The 23,967-nt window shown below is 40.7% G+C and overlaps 1 protein-coding gene across 2 annotated transcripts in view; it reads left to right on the forward strand.

Annotated features, from left to right (window-relative positions):
• LOC106084721 (AF4/FMR2 family member lilli) overlaps window positions 1-19,339 on the forward strand; it is a 462,757-nt gene extending 443,418 nt beyond the window's left edge. The window contains exons 4-11 of one of the 2 annotated variants that reach the window (XM_013248608.2): window positions 1,260-4,073; window positions 4,136-5,779; window positions 5,860-6,443; window positions 6,824-7,027; window positions 12,178-12,258; window positions 12,400-12,553; window positions 12,638-12,788; window positions 19,023-19,339. In XM_013248608.2, coding sequence (XP_013104062.2) covers window positions 1,260-4,073; window positions 4,136-5,779; window positions 5,860-6,443; window positions 6,824-7,027; window positions 12,178-12,258; window positions 12,400-12,553; window positions 12,638-12,788; window positions 19,023-19,144 — 5,754 coding nt within the window. In that variant the 3' untranslated portion in view covers window positions 19,145-19,339. Of the gene's footprint in view, window positions 1-1,259; window positions 4,074-4,135; window positions 5,780-5,859; window positions 6,444-6,823; window positions 7,028-12,177; window positions 12,259-12,399; window positions 12,566-12,637; window positions 12,789-19,022 lie in introns of both variants that reach the window. The other variant, XM_013248607.2, reaches the window with a different exon arrangement.
• Window positions 19,340-23,967: the final 4,628 nt, after the last annotated feature.

The following is a 23,967-nucleotide window of genomic DNA, read 5'->3' on the forward strand; positions in this document are numbered from 1 at the left end:
TATTCTCCATTCGATACCGCTGATTGTTCGTAACTGCAGATGCAGCTACTTTACATATCTACGGAGTATTCCACTATCCACCACCTGCGGAAACGCCCGGTAGCTCTAAGCTGATCATCCCATAATATCGAAGAACACCTCACAAAACGAAGCTTAAAATTCCAACCATGGCCATAGCTATCTCAATCCAGGATGAAAGCATGCTTATCTCTGTGCCACGGTTACACCTCCGCTCTTCCTTAATGCAATTTTCTTGGGTACATTTCCATTTATGGTCCCTCTAGTTTCACAAAACATTTAATTTTTACAAAAAAAAAATGGTTTAACCTTATTCGCCTTTTCCTGTGCGTTTTAAGTACACGAATGGTTCCAAATTGGAGAAGGGCAACGGTGCTGTTGTTGTTGTCGTAGTAGCCACATTTGGATGTGTCGGTGGCAACATTCATCAAGCTCCATTGTTGAGCAAGCTCGTTTAGGGTGCTAATAACATGCCTTTTCATATCGGTATCATAGGCTCTGATAGCCCAGGACACGATTTGGATACATTAGCGACTTCTTAATCGATAATATCACGATATACGTGCTATGGAGTCGGCCCATATGAGGTCGCAACAGGTTAGGAGATGAAAGGCATTGCTTACGGGGAATGAGGCGGCTGACGAGCTATGTGTGCTGATCATGCTACTGCTTCAGTGAACCCTTTCTCCTTTACAGGATAGACGCTTCCTACGAGGACCGAGCAAAAGGCGCATTTGCTAATACTGTATGTTGCAAAGTGGCCATACTCACATAGTTTATTTTTCATTAATTCCCATATGGTTCTGGTTAGACTAATTGCGACCTTTTGGGGCACCCAGACACTTTTTACTTAAGATTTTTATCAAAACCAAAACCAAAAATCTTCGCTCCGGTCGACGTTTCTATAGGGTTATATATTAGCTCGATCGGTCTATATGTCCATTTGGATGGATGATTGGGTAGGCCAGGAACTTTATACTTGGCCTCATATTTTCATATATTTGCATTTAAGTCTCAAATGACTTTAATTTCCTATATCCTCCCAAATGTTGATGTCGTAATCGTATTTTATACTCAAATATTTTGATATATGTTTCGTATTCTACCGCTATTTATTTTAAAGTTGTTTTTCGGGTAAAGGGAAGGGTCCACATATCTTTAGTTTAAAAGTTTCGAATATTTAAGTCATCTGAAATTAATAAATTTATGTTTTCTTGTTTTTTTTTCCTTTGACTTCATAGGAGAATGACATCAAAGAAATTATCAATCATGTCACGAATAAATTTCGTCCTCCAACTATGCTTACTGGAATCGATGCCACACCGCACAATACTCTAATGGAAAACTATAATCTCAATGAGCCGAATAAACACAAGTACAGCTTTGATATATCGGCCAAAGGAAATATGATTGAGCCATTATTGGATTCACCGCCGCACATCGAAATGCCAGCACCAAGACGTGTGCCTCCCTTATTGTCAGCAGCGCCATCAGCAACACAGATGCCTTCTACACAATCTGCCTCTAGTAATTCTAACTCCTCCTCGTCCGCCTCTTCCTGCTCATCGATGTCGATGCCAACGTCCTCTAGCACTTATATAGCTCCACTTCCACCTGCCAATGCCTCTGCATTAGTCTCAACCAATAGTAATGCGATATCTACCTCCTCTTCCTCTGGGCAGTCTTCAATGTTGTTGTCATCCATGAATAATTCTGCCATAACATCATCACCTACAGTGCCACTTTCGCCTTTATTGGGCCGACCTAAGGATACCGGTTTTCTTAAGCCATTCAAATCCGAAAAGCCAACACCCCCACCTTTAGAAAGACAAAATAATACTGTGGCGAATGATTTAGAACTATCGGAGTCCGATGATGATCGGGTAAAACAAAATCGTTCGGCTGTAAATAGTAGTGATAGTTCTCCTTCCGACTCGAGCGAATCGGGTAGCGAATCTTCGAAAAGTGAGAACAATCAACCGGTTCCCCAAACGGCACAGCATCATCTACAGCAACAACAAATGACAAGTGCACTCGGACCTAAAAAGAAAATTGGTGGACCAGGAAGTGCGACAGGCAGTAGCAGTTCATCAGGTTTAGGTTCTTCAGCACCACCCTCTGGTGGTTCATCATCATCGTCCTCTAACAAAACTCCTTCGCCATCGAATACAACTAAGTGGCAGCTGAGTACGTATTTCAATAAGGCTCCCCTGCATCAAACTCCAACGCAAGATGTTGTTTCTCCCTCCACGACTTCGGTGGTAAATTCTGTAAACTCTATGAATGTGGCCAATATTAATATGCCCATAACATTGCGTGGAGGTGCTCAAATAATACCCGAACCACCACAGCAGTTGACAAATATAAAAAATGAATCTATGCTCGACGAAAATGAGGAGGATGTTGACGATGTCGAAAGTCGTTCTTTTAGAAGGTCAAGGTCAACCAAAAAGGATGCTGGCAAAAATGAATCATTCCCTCATCCGGGTCTGGCAGCAACAACGGCAGCTTTCCCAACTCGAAAAACTCCTGCAAGCCTGTCGGTTACTCCCCTATCGCCTATGCTGACTGACATTAAGAAGGAAGCTTCCACTCCCCATCCCAGTTTGGTGATGGGTTCTAACCAGCAACAGATGAATGATTATTTGGCAATGTCCTCGAACCAAATTAAACATGAAACCTTGGTTATAGCTGGAGGTCATACAACAGTTACATCCTATGGCGTTGAGAGGTTTAGCAACCTTTCATCCGACAGCAATATTAGTGACGAAGGAACGAGAGAACGCTTGCCTGTACGTGGCCCAGGAGGTACATTGCAGATTTCCGGTGTTCCTGCGACTATCACTGCTTTACCGCGTTCTCCGCCAATAGTGCAGAAGGCTCCCATACCAAATACCGTAACAATGATACCTATAGGTCCACTACCTTCCTCGCCTCCCTCTGTGGTTGGCGGCAGGTCCCTTGGTTCTGCCCAACCTACACCGACAAGAGCCAAAAAACCTCGCAAGAAACCGAAACAGACACAAAGGACGATTATGGCACCGGATACTAGCGATGAAGAGCAGGAAGATATGGGAAAACAACGACTTGCTTCTCCTACAGTGGCTAAAACTATGACTACTCCTGGTGGTACAAAGAAGGGAAGAGGGCGGCCGCGAAAGACTCCGAATCAAAGTGGAAACTTGAGCTCAGCCTCATCCGCCTCCACATCGGCCAAAGGACCAACACTAACCGCCAAAAAAGATATCAACAAGAAACCATCACCTGCCTCAACTACAACGCCTTCGAAAGAAACTTCGGCCACAGCCCGAAGAAGAATGTCAAGACTTAGTTCTACGGTGCAAGACACGCCAACACCCATAACTACGACACCAGTAAAGCCAATTCCTATTGTAGCAGCAGCTAAAATTGTGCCACCGACTCACATAACATCACAGTCTAATGAAACGATGTTGAACACAAGCGACGATTCTAGTTCATCATCGGATTCTTCATCATATTCTAATTCGAAGTCATCCTCATCGTCATCGGATTCAGAAGCGGAGGGCACCAAAAACAATGCCACCCTTGGCCCTATAGCATCTTCATCATCTGATGATAACGATGAGATGATAGGTTCAAAGTCAGCAGCCGCCGCACAGAACCAAAAACAAAGTGATCCTAAAACAACCATTGTGGCCCCAAAACGCATTGTAAAGATCTTCAAGTCTTCACTTGAAGATCTGTCCACAGCGTCATCGACAAAAGCCAACAACATATGTTTATCTTCATCGTCTTCTTCTGAATCGTCGGCTGACGATTTTCGTACCACTTCAAGTTTCAACAACAACAATCAGCAAGTGGTATCGGTGACGTCTACGGTCGCCGCCGCTGGCAATACTGGTGGAGGTGGAAGTTCTTCACAGCGATCGGTGAATCAGCAGTCACCCTATAAAGTTTCCAGTACTTTGTCAAGTCGAAGTCGCAAACACACTCCATGTTCGAGTGCCTTTTCTTCTGAGTCGAGTGGAGAGGATAATTCCGATTCAGATTTGGGAGAGGCCAATAAAGAAACGGTAAGTTAGCTTCTCACTTTTTTAAGAATTTGTCAATCATTTATAGACATTTTCATTTGCAGAATCTTAAACGTGATAAGCCCAAAAGTGATAAAAACAAAATTAGTACACTGACCCGTATCTTCAAAACTTCCAATGAAGGTGGAGCCAAGAAACAGGGTCAAGTCGTTATTGTGGATCAATCTGAGGAACAACAACAGCAGCAACAACAGAAGCATATTTCGCCAGCCCTAAGAAGTTCACAAGAAAATTTGGCATCAGCACACACACCCTTGCAGAGCACTTCTACTTCTCACTCGCCACGTTTGACGCCTGGTGGCCATTTGAGATCACCCAGATCTTTACCAATGCAGCCTTTGGCTAATCAGGTCTTGACCGCAGGTTGTATGATGGCCGCAGCGTCACATCGCACCCCGGACCGAGCGCCGTTTGATCGTGTTACCACAAGTGCGGAAAGGAAATTACAACAACGTATAAAAACCCCAACGAGAACGCCGACACGAACACCTCCAACTACAAGGACACCAACACCCACTCCCTCGGCAGCGGTTGCTGCTGCAGCTGCCAACTCAACAGCCAGTTCAGTGGCGAATCCTCCATCCGTTTCTCCAGTTGCAGCTACGGCGGCAGCTACCGCATTGCCAGCACGTTTGCCCTCGTCGTTGATATGTAAAATTGATCTCTCCCGTTTGTTACCCATACCAGTAGAATGGCATGCGAATACTTATCGTTTATATGGCGGTCAGGGCCAATGTGGCCAACAATTGACACCTGCCAGCGCTGGACGCACACCAATATACGATCATGAGACAATACTCAATGCTGATCTGCAATCATGTAATTCACAGATGCGTTTAAAATCCTCAGCCGGTGGTGGCTGCACTGGAAGCGGTGGCAGTGGTAATGCCACACCCAAAAGTACTGGGAATCGTACTCCACTGCAAACAATTTCTAACGCATCGGAAAGAGAACTTTCACACTCGCGAGAGAGTTTGCATGAAATATCCAAAGACATCGTTAACCCAGGACGTTTGAGTAGTCGATCTACAGATGGCAGCATTGGTGGAGGTGGTTCCACCCCAAAAGATCTAAGCGCACATTTACCACCTCCTGGTCCACCAAATGGTTACAGCTCGGCAGCAGCTATGGCGAGGGGTTATGCCTCTCCCAGTGCACTCATGAGCGGAAAATTGGGTTTATCCGGAGTGAAACACGAACAAATAATCAAACACGAACCAGACGCACCCGAATACAACACCGCTAATTGTAATGAGACAAAATTCAAAACCGATGCCACTTCCACAGACCCATCACTTATCAAACAAGAACTGCTAATACTCAAACAGGACTTCAAACCCAGTGATCTGATGAATATAACTGATAAGGCCACTGCGTTGTGTTCACCAAAGGACCAAATGCAGTTGGTAGATGCTAAACCGCGGCGTAAACGTAGTTCCAGTTCTAGTTCAAGTCCTTACAAAGAAAAGAAACGGAAAAGGGAAAAGGAGAGAGATAAAGATAAGGATAGAGATAAAGATAAAGACAGAGACAGAGAGAAGGACAAAGAAAGGGAAAAGGAGAAGGAGCGAGAAAAGGACAAGGAAATGCTTGTGTTGGACAAAGATAAGGCTATGGTTACCGATTCCTTTAAACCCGCAAAGGATTCTCTAGATACTGAAATGATAAATGCAAACGGACAAACACAGGTAAGAATGTTTGATTCTTTATTTTAAACAGAATGCATACTTAACAAATTTTAAATCTGTTATTTTGTCTTAATTTATAGAAAGAGGATATTCATATGATGAATCAACAATTTCCTCCCACTAATCATGAGCGGTTACTACCGGAGAAGCCAATGCTGCAGCCGCAGGAACAACACGAAAAATCAAATAGCAACAATAATAACAATATATGCAGTAATAATAACAACAACAGCACCAACTCAACATGTAATGTTTCCAACACTGCCAGTCCTGCGCATTTACAAAGTAGTAACACATTAACGACGACCACAACAACCACAACGGCAGTACTACCATCGCCATCATCACAACCTACCACAATCATGCCTCCTCCATCAAATGTGGGACTAATCTCAGCCATCACAACACCAGCACCACCAACATTAATAACTGCAGCTTCGGTAGCACCACAGGCAGCAGCAATGCCATTGGCACCACCAATTAACACCACCTCTAACGCAAGTAGTTCCATTTATCCGCCAACTTCGTTTGCTCCTGCCGCTATTACGTCGGGAGGAGCCACGGCGGGAACCTGTAATGTTGCAGTGCCACCAACACCTCAAGTTGTGTACCGTTACCGTTCCTATTTCGAACGAGATGATGATGCTATAAGCGATGAATTCAGGTTTGTTGCGGAATCACTTATTGAATATTCGAATTCCTCTACCTACTCCACCACCAACAACACTACCAAATCCTCCGTAACGGTCAAGTTTCAAAATTTATTCCAAAAGTAAACTAAACGTTTCGTTTTTTCGTTTCCTTTACAATTTCAAAATAATGGCCGTATTCGCAAAACTTTACAAAGCCTTAAAATCGGGTTATTTTTCAAATAAACCTATTTCAAATCTACATGAAGTTTTGTGAATACCGGTGTAAGTCTTTAACATGTCACTATTTGTCTTTTTTTTTTATAAGAACTTCGGTTTTCTTCCGCTCACATTGAATTTTTATGATACTCTATTTTAAAGAATATTTTCTTCTATTTTAATTTATTAAATTTAGCAAAGACAAGGATAATAACAAATTTCTGCAAGAGGCCATACAAAGAAAACATGCAGCAGATCGGGAGCAGAATACATTTAATCAAGTAGCTTTGTATCTGGAAGCGGTAGTCTATTTTCTGTTAACAGGGGCAGCCATGGAACAACACGGCCGCTTTGAAGATCCAGCCTGGACTATATACAAGGACACATTGTCATTGATTAAGTGAGTAAAGTGCAAACATTTCTATTATTGTCTATATGTCGTATGCATATATGTAGAATATGGTTATAGGAAAAACTATACATAGTTTGGTTTTTCTTAAAACCGCTCCGGAGGGATGGAATCATATTTATTTTGTCATTCATTTATTTATGCCATTAGCAGTCTGACAGTCTTTAAAATTAAGTTAAATTCTGATACAAATCATATTTTCGATCATAGACTGGAAGTTGTTTTAAAGCTTATAACTTCTCGCTTATATTTAAAATGATGAGTTTATTAATAATACCCCATTGGAACTATCGCTGTCACGCGCCCACCGGCTGCGAATAGTGGTATGCTCCATGCGGAGTAACTGCGATTGCAATCGCTGTATCTAGTAGTGAGAGGCTCGATGGTACCGCCTTTTTCTTGATAAGGGCGAGTAATTGACGCCTTTACCGAAGGCCATCATGTTCCCGAGGAGATCGCTTCAATAGACTGGAACGACCTTGCTCACCTATATGGCATAGACTAGGATGGCCAACTCCACATGCAAAGATGGCAATTTAGAACTGTCACTGATGAGTCATGTTAAGTTTTAAAGTAACCACACGGTCATAGTAGATATATTTTAACTCGATGGATTCCTGTCATCGGCAAGCGCTGCCGCCTCAGTGTACAACACACTGCTACAGTAACAACAATAACCTTTTAGAAGCTCGATATGGAGTCTTAATCTAAATACAATTCATTGGTTCTACAGGAGCAATGAAAAGGAAGTGGTAGCATAGGTGTCGTAATGTGAACCATGCCTACAAGGCAACAAAAGACAATTCTGGTTGTCAAATTAATAGACATACAAACTGCGAATATAGGAGGTCGCACAAGGCTGGATATTGTTGGCGATGACAGAAATTTGACTACGTTATCAGAAGTCGAGACACTGCTTCAAGCCGCACGGTCTTGGATAGACGGAATTCTGCTATTGCCATCTGGCAGTTCATGCTACATGGATTGATAAAAGCTAGAGAAAAACATGGGTCTGGGAGTTTCCTTTGAGGACCCGGGGGCTCAGATCTGTTTCCGACTGACCGATCATAACACCTTCCTGCAGTCGCAAATTCTGCCGATCACAGACAGCACGAGGACGTCGCACAGTAATATGACCATCAGGTCTATAACAGCCAGGACGGTGATGTCACGGACAGAAATTAACGCCATGGCAGCCGGTTGTACGTACCGGATTGGCCAGATGGAGTCGCTTCAGTGTACAACAACCACAGCGACTTCTCTGCCATCGTTTGGTGGGTCATAGCGTCCAAAGCGGAGCAAGGGAATGAATGGGCCGTGAATACTAGAGAAATGCCTTCAGTAAACTTGGTGAATCTGAAGGCTTTCGGTGCGACGCAGTCCGAGTTAAGAACGTGGGCTACAATGTACCACAGTGGAAAAGTGAAACGGTTGTTAGGACGACGAAACTAATAGGGAGATTCGAATCGTGAGAAGATGAGGCGAATACTGAAAGGCAATAAGAAGGAGGTCAGTATGGCTGATGGTATCATTGTGGGGAATATAGAACTACGGACGCACTTATACAGAATGCGTGCGATAAATGATAGCGCTTGTGTAGGGTTTGTGGGGAGATGAGACGTTGCAGCATTTCCTATACCTTTGTCCGGTTTTCGCGGCTACCAGACTCTGACACTTAGGTAGGACATAATAGGAGACATAAATCAACTTAGGTGCTTGGAATAGAAAACAATATGGGATTTTGTGAGTAGCACGGAATTCCAGACTTAGATTTTTTTTTTAAATTTCTTTTTTAGTATTTTGTGCGCACAACAAGCCGATCACTGGCTTAGGTGTATGTTCATAGCGATATGAGCCGGATAAATATCTGCACCCTGTTTTCACCCTAACATGTTTGCTTAGGCCATAGTATATACCGAAGTAAGTGAAAGAACAAAGGATGTAGAAGATGATCTTTTCCTCTTCTGGAGAAACGAAGATATATAAACACACCCGTATGGTGCAAGGGATCAAAAAAGGAAACCCACAAGGTATAAAAGATGGTAACTGGACAGACTGTGGAGAAACTATTACCGATGAGGGTATGGTTCAGCCAGCCAAACTAGGCGCCGAATTATTGCATAGGTGATCGAGTTTATTTTCGTATTGAATGAAATTTCGTCCCGTATTTAATGGGTCATTGCACAACCTACAGAAGTTTTCCTCTACCTGTGCCCATGGAGACGTGAAAATCCTGACGTTGCAATGACCAGTCGGGACTTCTAGTCAAGCCTTCTCAGCCTTACGATAGCGATGTTCACAAAATACTCTGCAACAGGGCCTTTCCCACCCAGCAAGCCGCAGTGCAGTGGATTCACGGTCATAGTATATAACACCCTTGCAACCAAGAAGTTCGTACAGCGAAGGATTCACTGATTTCCAGGCAAGATCTGCTATTTACAGTGATCCATCCTACCCAGCTCTTCGGTCGCATCGTTCTCCGCCACGCCTTGATGGCCAGGTCCCAGCGTTCTCTAGATGCAAAGAACATTCTTGTCCCTTTTAATAGTCTCATGCATAGACCTCAGTCACTTTTGGCGAGTTAACCGTGACTGATCCGAAGAGATGCGCCAGGTTGTTCAACCGTCAATTTATCGTGCATCCCGAGAGAGACAGGGCAAGGAGGAGAGCCATTCGCCGTATTCGTGGTCTCCGAGCCGATGAACAGCCATCACAATTTACCGTGGGCGAAGTTACGAATGTCATCCGTGGCGCCAAATCTTCCAAGGCGTTGGGCCCCGACGGAATCTCTACATTGATGCTGAAGAATCTGGATTTACCTGGAGTTGAGTACCTTACCACTGTCCTTAACCTGTCATTGAACACTCTTATAGTTCCCGATGTCTGGAAAATGGGCAGAGTGATCCCGCTACTGAAGCCTGGTAAAGACCCGAGTTTGGGGGAGTCGTACAGACCGATCTCCCTTCTCTCACCAGTGGCTAAGACGCTTGAGGCATTACTCCTCCCGAGCCTCGTAGGAGAATTTCCATTCGCCGAGCATCAACACGGATTTCGGAGACTGCACAGCACAACAACAGCTTTGCATGCCATCACCACACACATTTGCCGTGGCTTCAATCAACCCAGGCCATGTGATAGGACGGTCCTCGTGGCATTGGACCTATCGAAGGCATTCGACACGGTCAGCCATGCCAAATTATTTGAGGACATCGCCAACACGTCCCTCCAGCCAGGCCTTAAACGTTGGGTCGCGAATTATCTGTGTGGTCGCCAGTCATTTGTGGAATTTAGGGATAAGAAGTCAAAACACCGTAGAGTGAAACAGGGAGTTCCCCAAGGCGGGGTGATATCTCCGGCTCTGTTTAACCTCTACCTTTCCTCCATTCCACCTCCTCCAGACGGCATAGAGATCGTATCATATGCGGACGACTGTACGATCTTGGCATCAGGCCCCCCACCCATTGATGACATCTGCGATAGGTTGAACGTCTACCTCAACGAGCTTGCCTCATATTTCGCTGCAAGAAATCTGAAGATATCCGCCACCAAATCTTCAGCCACACTGTTCACTACAAATACGCGTGAGGTGAATTCTGAGCTGACTGTGATGGTCGATGGAGAATTGATTCCGACCATCAAGTGTCCCAAAATACTTGGCGTCACATTTGACAGCTCCTACACTTTCTCCCCACATGCCACAGCAATCTGCAATAAAGTCAAAAGTAGAAACAAGGTCCTCAAGTCACTCGCTGGCAGCACTTGGGGTGCAGACAAAGAAACCTTGTTGACCACGTACAAAGCAATTGGCCGGTCTGTGGTAAGTTATGCAGCGCCAGTGTGGTCACGTCAGCTTTGTGACACGCAGTGGAATAATATTCAGATCTGTCAGAATGCCGCCCTCCGAACTGCGACGGGCTGCCTCCTTAGTTCTCATGTGGACCACCTCCACCAGGAGACAAAGATCCTACCAGTGCGAAGACATAACTACATGCTGTCTAAGCAATACCTTTTGGGCTGTTATCGCAGAAATCATCCAAATCATCATCTTGTGGATAGATACCCACCGCCCAGAAGCCTTAAGGTAGATCTACATGATCTAGAGCGTGAGGTCCAGCGCTACAAGAGAGAACCTCTAGATCAAGCGGCATATCAAGCGGGTCTGAACAACATTCATGCAGACACGGTAGCAGACGCGTTAACTGGCTACCGGGTGAATGTAGTCCTTGGAGTACGACCGCCACCCATTGCACCCGAAGAAATCGACCTCCCCCGGCAAACCAGAGTGATTCTGGCTCAATTACGTTCCGGCAGATGCAGCCGCCTCAATTCCCACAGAGCTAGGATTGATGCCGACGTGCAAGATGTATGTCCCGACTGTAACCAGGGACCGCACGATACACGTCACCTGTTTAACTGCCCGGCCAGACCCACTCGACTCAGACCCAGATCCCTGTGGACGCACCCCATCTTAGTCGCGGAGTTCCTGGGTCTTGACACTCAACAGAATCAAGCAGACGAAAGATAGTACACAATAAACTGCTACAACAACAACAACAACAACAAAACTGCCCTGCCCGGCACGGTAGAACTGTGTGCATTACACAGGTTGGAACCTTGACCTCCAATCTGTGTGGTGTTCTTCGTTATCACGAGAAGCTTAGCTAGGAGCTACCGGGCGTGCCCACAAAGTAGAGAGTGGAGAGTCTCAATGAAAGGCCGGGCGGCACCAGCTCTTAAATATTGTGTGCTTATGATGCTCGATACGACAAGGCGAAATATTAGCACCTCGGTCGTATAGACCGAAACGAGCTTGCTCGCCTATGAGAACTTGATGAGGATCGTTACCTCCACAAGTAAATGTGGCTACAACAACAACCCTGGTAAAATCCAGCATCGATGGCGATGTTGGAAATGTAACCTTCTTGAGACACTAGAGAGTGCAATTAAATATCCGATTTGGCTCAAATTTTCCATGTGGTATTTTGCTATGCTATGCTTCTAACAGCCATGAGGTTTTTTTTTCTAAGCAAAACACTTAACAGATAAAAATTGTTAGTAAATTATTTTCTAAGATATAGGTTATATAGGTTAAAACTTTCGGTAATTACGATATATAACCTAAATTTTCACTTTATTTTTAGATTCATTTCCTCGAAATTTCGACATTTGCAAATGTCGTCAGCAAGTCAACATGAAACCCATAACAAAGTTGCTATATTAAGGTAATTTTTATAAAAAAAAAATCAGTACAGTAATAATTTTTTTTTATTTTAACATTTTTAATCAATTTTGTAGAACTCCTTGTTTGTCTTTACATGAAAACTAAGAACCATTAACCTTAAACTATTACATCTTTTTTGTAGTCTCCGCTGCCAGTCTTTGATCTCTCTAAAGTTGTATAAACTCAAAAGAGGGTTCTGCCGCCAAGTCAATAATGTTTGTACGGAATTCTTCAAATCCGGTAAAGGTGATATAATTAATGGCAACACACCATCATCAATATCTCCATCTAACTCGGTAGGTTCACAGGTGAGTTCAATATATGTGCGCAGAACATTCATTGACTGATATTCATGTTTTTTGCTTATTATCATAAATTAGGGTTCTGGTTCGAATACACCACCCGGTAAAATAGTGCCTCAAGATATACACTCAGCTTTACATCAGCAAAATCAGTTTTTCAATTATTTAGCCAGTAGTCATGAATTATGGGATCAAGCCGATCGTTTAGTGAGACAAGGCAATCATACAGGTAAGCAAACATTAAATATTTAAATGCTATTTGCTAGTCCCTGTCTTAATCCAGGTTTTAAAATTTAATCAATGTTCTGAATTCTTCAAGGGCACTGATCATATTGCAATAGCCTAGCTTAATATACAGAATTTACAGATGATACAATGTTTATAACACAGAGTACATAGGAAATAAAACGTACAAGCATAACTGGCTTTACAGTGTAGCTTCAAAAAGAGGGAAATAATTTTGGGTTGCCCAAAAAGTAATTGCGGATTTTTTAAAAGAAAGTAAATGCATTTTTAATAAAACTTAGAATGAACTTTAATCAAATATTCTTTTTTTACACTTTTTTCTAAAGCAAGCTAAAAGTCACAGCTGATAACTGACAGAAGAAAGAATGCAATTGCAGTCACCAGCTGTGAAAAAATTTATGAAAAACTATATGAAAAATCCGCAATTACTTTTTGGGCAATCCAATATTAACATGCCGTAGCATGTTTTCAGCTACTGAAACCTCAACTGGTGCAGGGAAAAAGAGTCTCATTGTAGGAAGTGATGCTAATGAAGCCCCTTTTTCCTGCAAAAGCGGATTCAACCAACAACTTAAGGCTTGAAGGCGGCATCTCCGTATTGTATGCCATATATAGGGAAGCCAGCCAGTAATAGGAGCTATTAATTTCAAGGCTCATTGTAGGAAGTGATGCTAATGTACATCACCAAATATGGAGGCCCGGCACGGGCTAGCTGTAAGCTAAACAGTCTGGAACATTGAGGTCCGATCTGTGTGGTGTTCATTGCTGTCATGAGAGCTTAGTTGCGAACTACCGGGCACGTCCATAGGTTGCGGATAGTGGAATGCTCCATACGGTGTAGCTGCAACGGCGGTCGCGGACACTTACTCAGCGGTATCGAGCGGAGAGTCTCCGTGAGAAGCCGGGCGGCACCGGCTCTTGCACAAATACTGAGTGCCTATGATGCTCGATATGACAAGGCGGGTTATTGGGGCCTTTAAGTAATCAATATCCACCCTGTTTCCGCGGCAAAGGGTCCTTTAGACCGGAACGAGCTTGCTCACCTACAGGAGCTTGACGAGGGTCGGCAACTCCACATAAAAATTTGGTTACAACAACAACCCACTCTTCTTAGATCTAGATCCCTGTGGACGCACCCCATCTTAGTCGCAAAGTTCCCGGATCTGGATACTCAACAGAATCAAGCAGACGAAAGATAGAATACAACACAATGCTACGACAGACTGGCTTCTTGGCTTAGGGAGATACACTCTGCTTGTATTAGCATTTCGTATTTACCTATGGAATGGAGGGACACAAAGGAATGGAAGGGCAAAAGCAGCAAAACCCTTCCACACGTAGGCGAAAGATTTTCGTCTTATTGGTCTGTCATCTTTTTTAATCAAGACTCTAGAGAGGTAGATAGAAACATATCTTAGTCACCTGTCTCGGCAACAGCATGCATATAGTAAGGGCAAGTTCACTGAAACAGTCCTTCGTTGCCTACATAAAGTTTTCTCTCGCTGTCAAGGAATACACAATGGTAGAATTTCTTGACATTGGAGGTACTTTTAATAACGTAAAACCTACGTCTATCATGGAGATGCTAGACTTTCTAGGCATTAAGACTGCCGTAAGAAAGATCATAAAGATCTTACCTACTAAGAGATGCATTAAGGTAGTCTTGAGATCTGTGGAACTAAAAAGATGGGTGAGCAGAGGAACACCTCATGAAAGTGTTCTGTCTCTTCTACTTTAGCTGTCTCCATTAACAATATATTATTGATGTTGTGGCTATTGTGGTTAGGGAAAGTCTCCCAGCACTCTGTCAGCGAAATGGGCTACCGAAAGTGGCCTAGGCGTAAATGCTTGCAAAACAGAATAGAATGTTCCATTTACTGAAAGCGCAAATGAAACGAAATGTGTTTATCATTCAAAATAGTTAAATTAATTGAAAGTGCCTATCAGAGGACAGAAACAGCAGTGTGTACTGGGGATGAATTGTCCGAATATTTTAATACGAATTCTGGAGTAAAACAAGGCTGCCTGTTGTCACCTTTACTTTTTGCCTTATATGCCAATGATGATTCTCTGGGAGGAGGTATAATGATTGAATATACGAGTACTTCTTTATGCTGACGAAATAGTCATTTTGGCAGAAGACAAGGACGTTCTTCAAGGAAAGTCTTACAATCTAGAAGGTTACTGTGCTAAGAGGAACCTTTTAGTAAACTTGGCCAAATCGAAAATAATGGTCTTTAGAAACGGTGGTAGATTATCTGTACAAGAAACATGGACACTGAATAATGAACAAATTGAAGTAGTGTCGGAGTACAATTACTTACAAATACAAAATACAACATTCTATGAGCAATTGAGAACTGAGTCAAACAGATAACAAGGGCACCAAGCCATCGAGATGAGTGAATGCAAAAAATGAGCCCTTCAGCAAAAAGGAAGATTGATTCAGATTTCAGTGAGTGCACGTTGCACAATGCATGTATTCGGGTACATTTTGCTTCAGATAAAGTAAAGTTCTTGCCGTTTGCTTTTGTAGTACGAAATTCGTAAGAACGAAAGATAACTACTCCCAAGCGCTGAATGCTAGTTGTTGTTCAAAATTATCTACTCAACAGCAACTTGTTCGTTTTACTCTTCAGTGTCTCGCTCTTCAGTACATCATGTGGGTTCATCGTTCACGAGTTCAGCAGACAGTCACCAATGAATGGTTTTATGCAGGCCTTTGTTACGAATGTCATTCGTGGCGCCAAGACATCCAATGTGTTTGACCCAATAAAATCTCTACAACGATGCTGAAGCATCTGGATTTACCAATAGTTGAGTACCTTACGATATCAACCTATCTTTGAACACTCTTATAGTACCCAATGTCTGAAAGATAAGTAGACTGATCGTTCTTCTGAAGCCAGGAAAGGACCCGAGCAAGGGGAGTCGTGCAGACCGATCTTCCTCCTCTCACCATAAGCCAACACGCTTGAGGACTACTCCTCCCGAGCCTCGTTGGAAAATTTTCATTCGCCCAGCATCAACATGTTTTTTGAAGACTGCCTATTACAAGAAATGCTTAGGATGCCGCACATATTTGCCAAGGCTTCAATCTGCCCAGGCCATGTGATGGGACGGTCCTCGTGGCACTGGACCTATCGGAGACATTTGACATGGTCAGCCATGCCAAACTATTTTAAGACATCGCCAATATGTCGGTTGGCGACACGGTCAGCCTTGCCGAACTATTTGACGACATCGCCAACACATCCCTCCAGGCCTGGAACACTGGGCCACACGTGCGGCGAATAATTAGTTGAATGTGAAAGTCGATGGAGTAACTGCCCAGACGCCTTAAGCTAGATCTACGTAAGAGTGAGAAGTTCAGCGCTACAAGAGAGAACCTCTATATCAAGCGGGTTTAGACAACAGACACGGTAGTAGATGCGGTGAATAGCTACCGGCTGAATGTGGTCCTTGGACAACGACTGTCTCACATTGCACCCGAAGATATTGACCTTCCCCGGCGAACCAGATTAGTTCTGGCCCTATTACGATCCGGCAGATGCAACCGGATCGAAATTGATTAATCGTTTGGATGTTAAAAAAGCCTAAAAAATGTGAATTGTGTCATTAGTCTGCATTTTTCGTTCATTTGGACCCTACTTGGGCAAAATTTCATTCGATTGGAATGAGAGATTTTATAATATAATAATACCATACTGTTTTATTAGAACCATTAGACAAATTAAACGATTAATTGGTTAATCCATTAATCGGTAACCTCTTTCCGTCTTGTTCGACAAACCGTTGGACATGAATTTTCATATAAACGATTAATCGAATCATCGAAAAATGGAAATAAAGTACACCCTATTCTGGACGTACCCCACCTTAGTCGCAGAGTTCCTGGATCTGGATATTGAACAGAACCAAGCGGATGAAAGATAGAACACAACATACTGCTACAACAACAACAGATCCGTCAGGGGATAGCTGTCAACACCACACAGGCCGGATCATTGAGGTCCGATCTGTGTGGTGTTCATTGCTATCGTGAGAAGCTTAGCTGCGAGCTACTGGGCACGTCCACAGGTTGTGGATAGTGGAATTCTCTATACTGAGTAGCTGCAATGGCAGTCGCGAACAATCAGCAGTATCGAGCGGAGAATCTCAGTGAGAGGGCGGGCGGCTCCGGCTCTTGCACACATACTGAGTGCCTATGATACTTGATATGACAAGGCGAGTCATTGGCGCCTTTAAATAATCATTGGTCACCCTGTTCACGAAGCGATGGGTCCTTTGCTCGCTCACCTACAGGAGCTTGACGAGGATCGCCACCTCCACATGAATATGTGGCTACAACAACAACAAAAAAAGCCACATTTATGCATTGGTGAAAATGATCAGAATCTTAAAAAAAAATGAGTACCAATTAACTTAAATTGGTTGACTATTAAGTTTGCTGTGGTCCAAATTGCTGATGACGTGGCAATTGCGGTTAGGGGAAAGTTTCCCAGCACTCTTAGAGATATACTTCAGGAAGCTCTACGTGCAACAGCAAAGTGGGCTACCAACAGTGGTCTTTTCAGCAGGAGATACAAGTTGCCTACAGTGGAACCTGTCTCCTTGGGAGGAGAGAATGTTCCATTTACAGAAAGCGCAAAATACCTGGGTGTTTTGCTGGACAGGAAAGGCCACTCTTGCCCTATACACCTGCAAGAGAGCCATTGGCAAAAGTTGGTGGTTTAGACCGCGTGTAATGCATTGGGTATATACTGTAGTTGTCAGACCTATAATGCTATATAGTGTTGTGGTCGGCGCTTCAAAAGTCCACCTACTGCTCAATACTTTACTGGATCCAAAGGATGGCTTCGTTGTGCATCACAGCCGCAGTGAGGACGACACCATCTGATGCCCTGAATTTAATGCTACATCTTTTGCCTCTGGACATTGTGGCTACCCAAATTGCAGCGACCACTGCCGTGAGGTTAAGGGAGCTTTCTCATTGGACATGTGGCGACTATGGACACTGTGTTATTCTTGATGCAATATCCGATGTTCCAGGCAGTGTGGATTATACCTTTCCTGAGCCGCTTTTTGATAAAAATTACTGTACTACTATTCTTGATAGAACCGATTGGAACAACGATGTCCCTGTTAACAGAGGTTACATAGACTTCTATACGGATGGTTCCAAACTAAACGACTAGGTGGGCTTTGGGGTGTACTCTAAAAATCTAGAACTTGTCATATCGAAAAGGGGTTACCCGACCACTGCAGTGTGTTTTAAGCAGAGATCCGTGCAATTAAGTAAGTTGTGGAATGGGTCAGATATAATGTCATTACAACGATTGGCATAAATATCTTCGCAGACAGCCAGGCAGCCATCAAATCCCTAGAGAACGTATTTCTGAACCCAAAAATCGCCCTCGACTGTCGCAGATCTCTCAACGAGATGGCTAAACGGTTAAAAATTCACCTGTTCTGGGTGCCGGGCCGCAGAGATATCCCAGGGTATTGTAAAGTGGATGAGCTTGCGAGCCTAGGAACTACTCTACACATACCAGGGATACAGGAATCGGTGGGTATGTCAGTGAATGAAGGACAACGAATGATAGATGGTCACAAAGAGGGGGCTGTGAGCATTCCAAAACTATGTGGCCTAATCTAGACTTGAAGAGGTCTACCGCTTTGCTGTCATTGGCTAGAACAGATGTCTCAGTCATTGTGTACGTCATGTCAGGTCACTGCTTAATCGAAAAACATGCTTACAGACTTAAGGTTGCCAGCAACCACTCTTGCAAAAACCGTGAGGCATCGAAGAAGAAGAGACTATAGAACATTTTCTGTGTGTGTGTCCCGCACTAGGAGTTAAAAGGTGTTCCACTTTAGGTTCTCATTTCTTTGAGAACCTGTATTACTTAGCGCCCGTGACCATTCGCAAGTTATTGGGCTTTTTAAAACAATCTGGATGGTTCAACGGTAGGAACTAGAAGGCATCTTCCTTCTTCTGTTACTGTGGTATCACAATGGACGAAAACGTCTGAGTGAGTCTGATGGCAGACTGCCACTTAAACCTAACCTAAGTTTGCTGTATACATGACTCTTTTTTGATGGGTGTGGCGAATCGCACCGGGTACATGCTAGTTATGTTTATATATATGTAGGAGTGCTTTCGAAGCTTTTTGTATTCATTATTGAGTTATCTAATTTATTTTTTTTTTTTCAGATTTCTTTATTGCTTTGGATCATGAAAATGGTCCATTGACATTGCACAGCAACGTCTATGAAGTTTTTCGTTATGTTCAAGCTGGTTTGAAGAAACTCAAAGATGAAATGCTTATACAATAATAACAACAACCAACAACAATTTACTTTATAAGAACAACATCAATGCTTATTTTTTGTTTATGCTAGACTAAAAAAAGAAACCCTCCCCAAATTCCTCCCAAAATTTTAAACTAGAAATGGGACAAATTATAGAATACATCACTTTTTGTCGGCAAACAGCATCAGAGTTTTTGTTTAAAGGAATGGTACCCATTTTCTAATTCTTCTTCTTTTAGTGGGAGAGCAGGAACAGCAAAAACAATGATTTTTGTTTTATGTAACATTTAAACAAATTTATATATATATATAAATATATTTATATATACACATATAGTAGTGTAAGTCAGGAGCGAGAGGTAATGATGATTTTTTATTGAAATGAAGGAAACCTATTGAACGAAAGTGCAGAATAATTAATACTTTTAAGCAATACTAAACAATTATACTTCATTTTTTGTTAAATATTTGCGATTATATATATATATATATATATATACTATTATAAATTTACTATTATTACTACTATTATTATTTCGTTTATCCAGAAATTAAGTCATTATTGTTAATACAGAATGCGGATGAGAGTAGATATATAGGGATAAGAAGAACAAGAAGAAGCAAACATAAATACTAAACACTATGAAAGAAAATCCATTGTAAATTTTTGTAACAAATAATCTATAGAGAAACAAAAAAAAAAAACAAAAAATTTAGCATGTAAAAACTAACATAATTTTCTAAACAAGAGTACATATACGATGCATACACATACACACACTTATGTACACAAAATTAACGAAGCAGTTTAAAAAGGAGCAATTGAGCAATTTGTTTTTTTTTTTTTTTTTAATGCAAAGATCGAAGGAAATGACATTTTTCAATGTTTTTATTATCAGATCAGTAAGTTATACATGTAGTTACCATTTAGTTAAACAAAATCACTAAATAAATTTTTAGTTTTTTATTAGTGTCTAAACAAAAGTCATAATTATTATTATCGAAACAAATCAATACATATAAATGAACAATAATTTCAAGTGTTTTTTTTTTAATTATGGTTAAGTAATTATACATACACATATGCTCAAAAAATATTTAAAAAAGCTACATTTATTTTCATTTATATATACAGACGGTTTTTTTTTTTTTTTTGTAATTGCATGAATTGTTAAATATTTTAGTTTTTTCTTTTCAATGTGTGTGTATTTGGTGCCACCTAGGTGACACAAGCACTTTCTGCTTTCTGGGTTTTGTTTTTTTTTTTTTTTTTATTTGACATATATAACCATTTTTCTATGAATTTAGTATAATTTTTACTTCCGTTCAGTACTCTGGATGTTTTTAAATCATTTGTATTTTTAAATTGAAATTGTTTAAATTTTTGTTTAAAACACATAATACATTTTAGGTAAATCTTACATTAAACACAACAATTTAATTCTTGTAGTTAATTCCTGTTTATTTATAGTTTTCTGCTTAGGATTACTAAAATTGAAAAGTAAAATTATGTAAGCCAGTCCTTCCTCTATATTGAAATTAAGTCAATATTCTATAATTGCTATTTTTATTACATATTATTATTATTATTATTATCATACAAAAACGTTTATGATTTATTAGTTCTAAGTTTAAACCAATTTTAAATTATTATCGATTACCAATTTTGTTTTTCTTTTTTCTTTTGTTTTTCTAACAAAACCGCAGATAATCTCTTATTTGTTAAACATTTTTATTCCCCCACTTTCATATGGCAATCTATTAAAACAATTATTAAGTAAATTTGCATATATCTTGGTTTTTTTTTAAGCAAAACAAACCTACAATGGTGGATATTTAGATTTGTATACTCTGATTTTTTTTATTTGTTAAAATGTCTATTTTGAATTATGTCATAAATAAATCATTATGATACATAACAGAAAAGTTATAAAAAAAAACAAAACGAAATTTTATTTTCAATTTTTTTCGAATGTGGGAACTCAAAGGCGGAAAAAAATGGTCTTCGCATTATTATGTTGCCACCAAAAATGTAGCTGTTGTGTTTTGCTTATGCTCAATTTATGCTTACTTATTTTGGTGGCTTAACGAAGTCAATTTCAGCAAGTGATTTCATGGCTTCATCTTCAAGTCTCCTTTACATGATGTTTTCATCAAAGTTGTATGGTCTTCTCTGTTTGAGAGGCCAACCAACCAATGGTGTCCGTTGACAAATGACTTTCTTTTTCAGCTTATTTTCTCATTTGCTCCATAGATCCTTCCTCGATTAAACTTAAACCAAATTGGGATTTATATATTGTAGTCCATTCTCAAAATTCCTTCATCCAACCGTTTGAGAGAGTTTTTGTAGCCTATACTTTTGGGACTAAATAATACAATTATACTAATAAGGTGCCGAATTACCGCATGCAGTAACGAGTAAAATCGTTGGAAATCTCTATTGTGAATGAGAATATTTGAAATTTAGGAACGTGAATGTTTAAGTAGGCCATAATTGTCTACCCTACCTTTGGGTTGACGCAACTTTAAACAAAAAAAAAAAAAAAAAAAAAAAAAAAATAAGTAGGCCATAATTTATTAAAAAAAAAAACAAGTAAGAGCGTGCTAAGTTCGGTTCGAATCTTATATACACTCCACCATGGATCGTATTTGTCGAGTTCTTTGCGCGGCATCCCTTTTTAGGCAAACAAAGAATAATGAATAAGAACTTTTATGCTATTGGGGCTTTATCAAGTTATACTCCGATTCGGACCATAAATGAATTGAATGCTGAATATTGTAGAAGTCATTGTGTAATATTTCAGCCCATCCGCATAAGAATTGCGTCTTGTAGGGGCTCAAGAAACATAATCGGGTGATATTTTTATATGCGAGCTGTATTAAGCTATAGATCGATTCAGACAAAATTGGACACGTGTGTTGAAGGTCATGGGAGAAGCCGTTGTACAAAATTTCTGCCAAATCGGATGAGAATTGCGCCCTCTAGAGGCCCAAGAAGTCAAGATCCCCGATCGGTTTATATGGCAGCTATATCAAGTTATGTACCCATTTACGCCATACTAAGCACCGTTGTTGGAAGTGATACCAAAACACCTCATGCAAAATGTCAGCCAAATCGGATGAAAATTGCGCCCTCCAGCGGCTCAAGAATTCAAGATCCAAGATCGATTTATATGAACCGATTGGGTCTATTTACAATCCCAACCGACCTACACAATTGTGCAAAATTTCAAGCCCCTAGCTTTATTCCTTCGACAGGTGGCGTGCTTTCGACAGACAGACGGACGGACATGGCTAGATCGACCTAAAATGTCATGACGATCAAGAATATATGTATATACTTTGTGGGGTCTTAGACGCATAATCCTATGGGTGAGGGTATAAAAATTGGAATTTAAATGAGCATAAAAATGGTATAACGTCTATTAAATGCGAGATGAAATCGCAAGCGGTACGAAGGCGCACTCGATCATATACATATGTGGTAATTTTGTCTTAGATTCGTACTTCTACTTCATTTGAATTCAATATTCCGGTTTGCGATTTTCTCTTTTTTCATATAATCTCAAATTCGCATTCTACTTCCAACGACAGGAGTGTTTTATTTACCCATTAAGCGGATTTTCTCCTTTAGTTTGTATGGAGAAAAATGCTATCCCCAATAAGCTATGCGGCTAATCTAATCGCCGTCTATTAAAACATATGGTGTCATCATTCGAATTAAATGACAAAACTAAAAGAGGAGGAATGCAACATATTTATTCAACGATTTAACATTCTGGAATGGCAAAATTGCATAGGATTTTAATAAAATCATATTTATAAACTCCGAGAAACATTTATTTAAAATTAAAATGACTTGTTTCGTTTGTTTTGTTGATATTTGATTATTACGGATGTGGTGTCAGGGCTGCCAACGTTAAAGTACAAAGCATTTTGCTGGCGAAGCCGCTAGACTGGTAAATAAAATTATCCAGATATTTCATTTGAGTCCGATACTAAGTCTGGTACTATAATTGTTTTTCGCTATATTTTTCGCCGATTACTTTTTTGTGATAATAGATTTTCAAGCAAAAAAACTTGCTGAAACTTTACCTATGGTAAAATTTAAATAAAATTGTTTTTTTTTGGCATTGTTTCAAAAAATTAATTATACAAAAAGGGGTTTCAACAGTGAAAAAGAACTAGAGGTGTTTTATTTATTTGCCCATTAGACTGATTTTCTCGCTTAGTTTGTGTGGAGAAAAATGGTAATTAAGCGGCTTGGTTTATCCCCGCATATCGCCGTTTATTAAAACATATGGTGTCTTCCATTCAACGGGAATGACAAAACTGAAAGAGGAAAAACGTCACATGTTTATTCAATGATTAAGATTAAACGTTCTGGAATGCAAAATGTTCTTAGAATTTTAATAAAATTACATTTATTAACTCCAAGAAACAATTATTTAAAATTAAAATGAATTATTTTTTTTATTATTATTTTGTTGATATTTGATTATTGCATCCGAAATAATCAAATATCACCAAAATAATAAGTGCTGCAGATTTGGGTTGGTGTGGCCTCACACACGTCCAAAATTTGAATGGAAAATTTGTACTGTACTCTTGAATACCTTTCAATTGAGCCTCTTTTATTTTAAGAACTAATTGGTAAAAGTATCATACATAATACTAATGCATATTTAGTTTTGTTTCATCAGACGGCGAATCAACTTAAGTTTAGTTACAATTCGTAATCGACCAATAAATTTCATCGATGAGTTTTTATTAGCTTATAACCCAGCAAAATTTTTGCTTCCAAAGATGTGGAACAAATTTAGTTTTTGGTGACATAATTATCAGGT

This window comes from Stomoxys calcitrans, chromosome 3 (genome assembly GCF_963082655.1).
Source record: "Stomoxys calcitrans chromosome 3, idStoCalc2.1, whole genome shotgun sequence".
NCBI lineage: Eukaryota > Metazoa > Arthropoda > Insecta > Diptera > Muscidae > Stomoxys > Stomoxys calcitrans.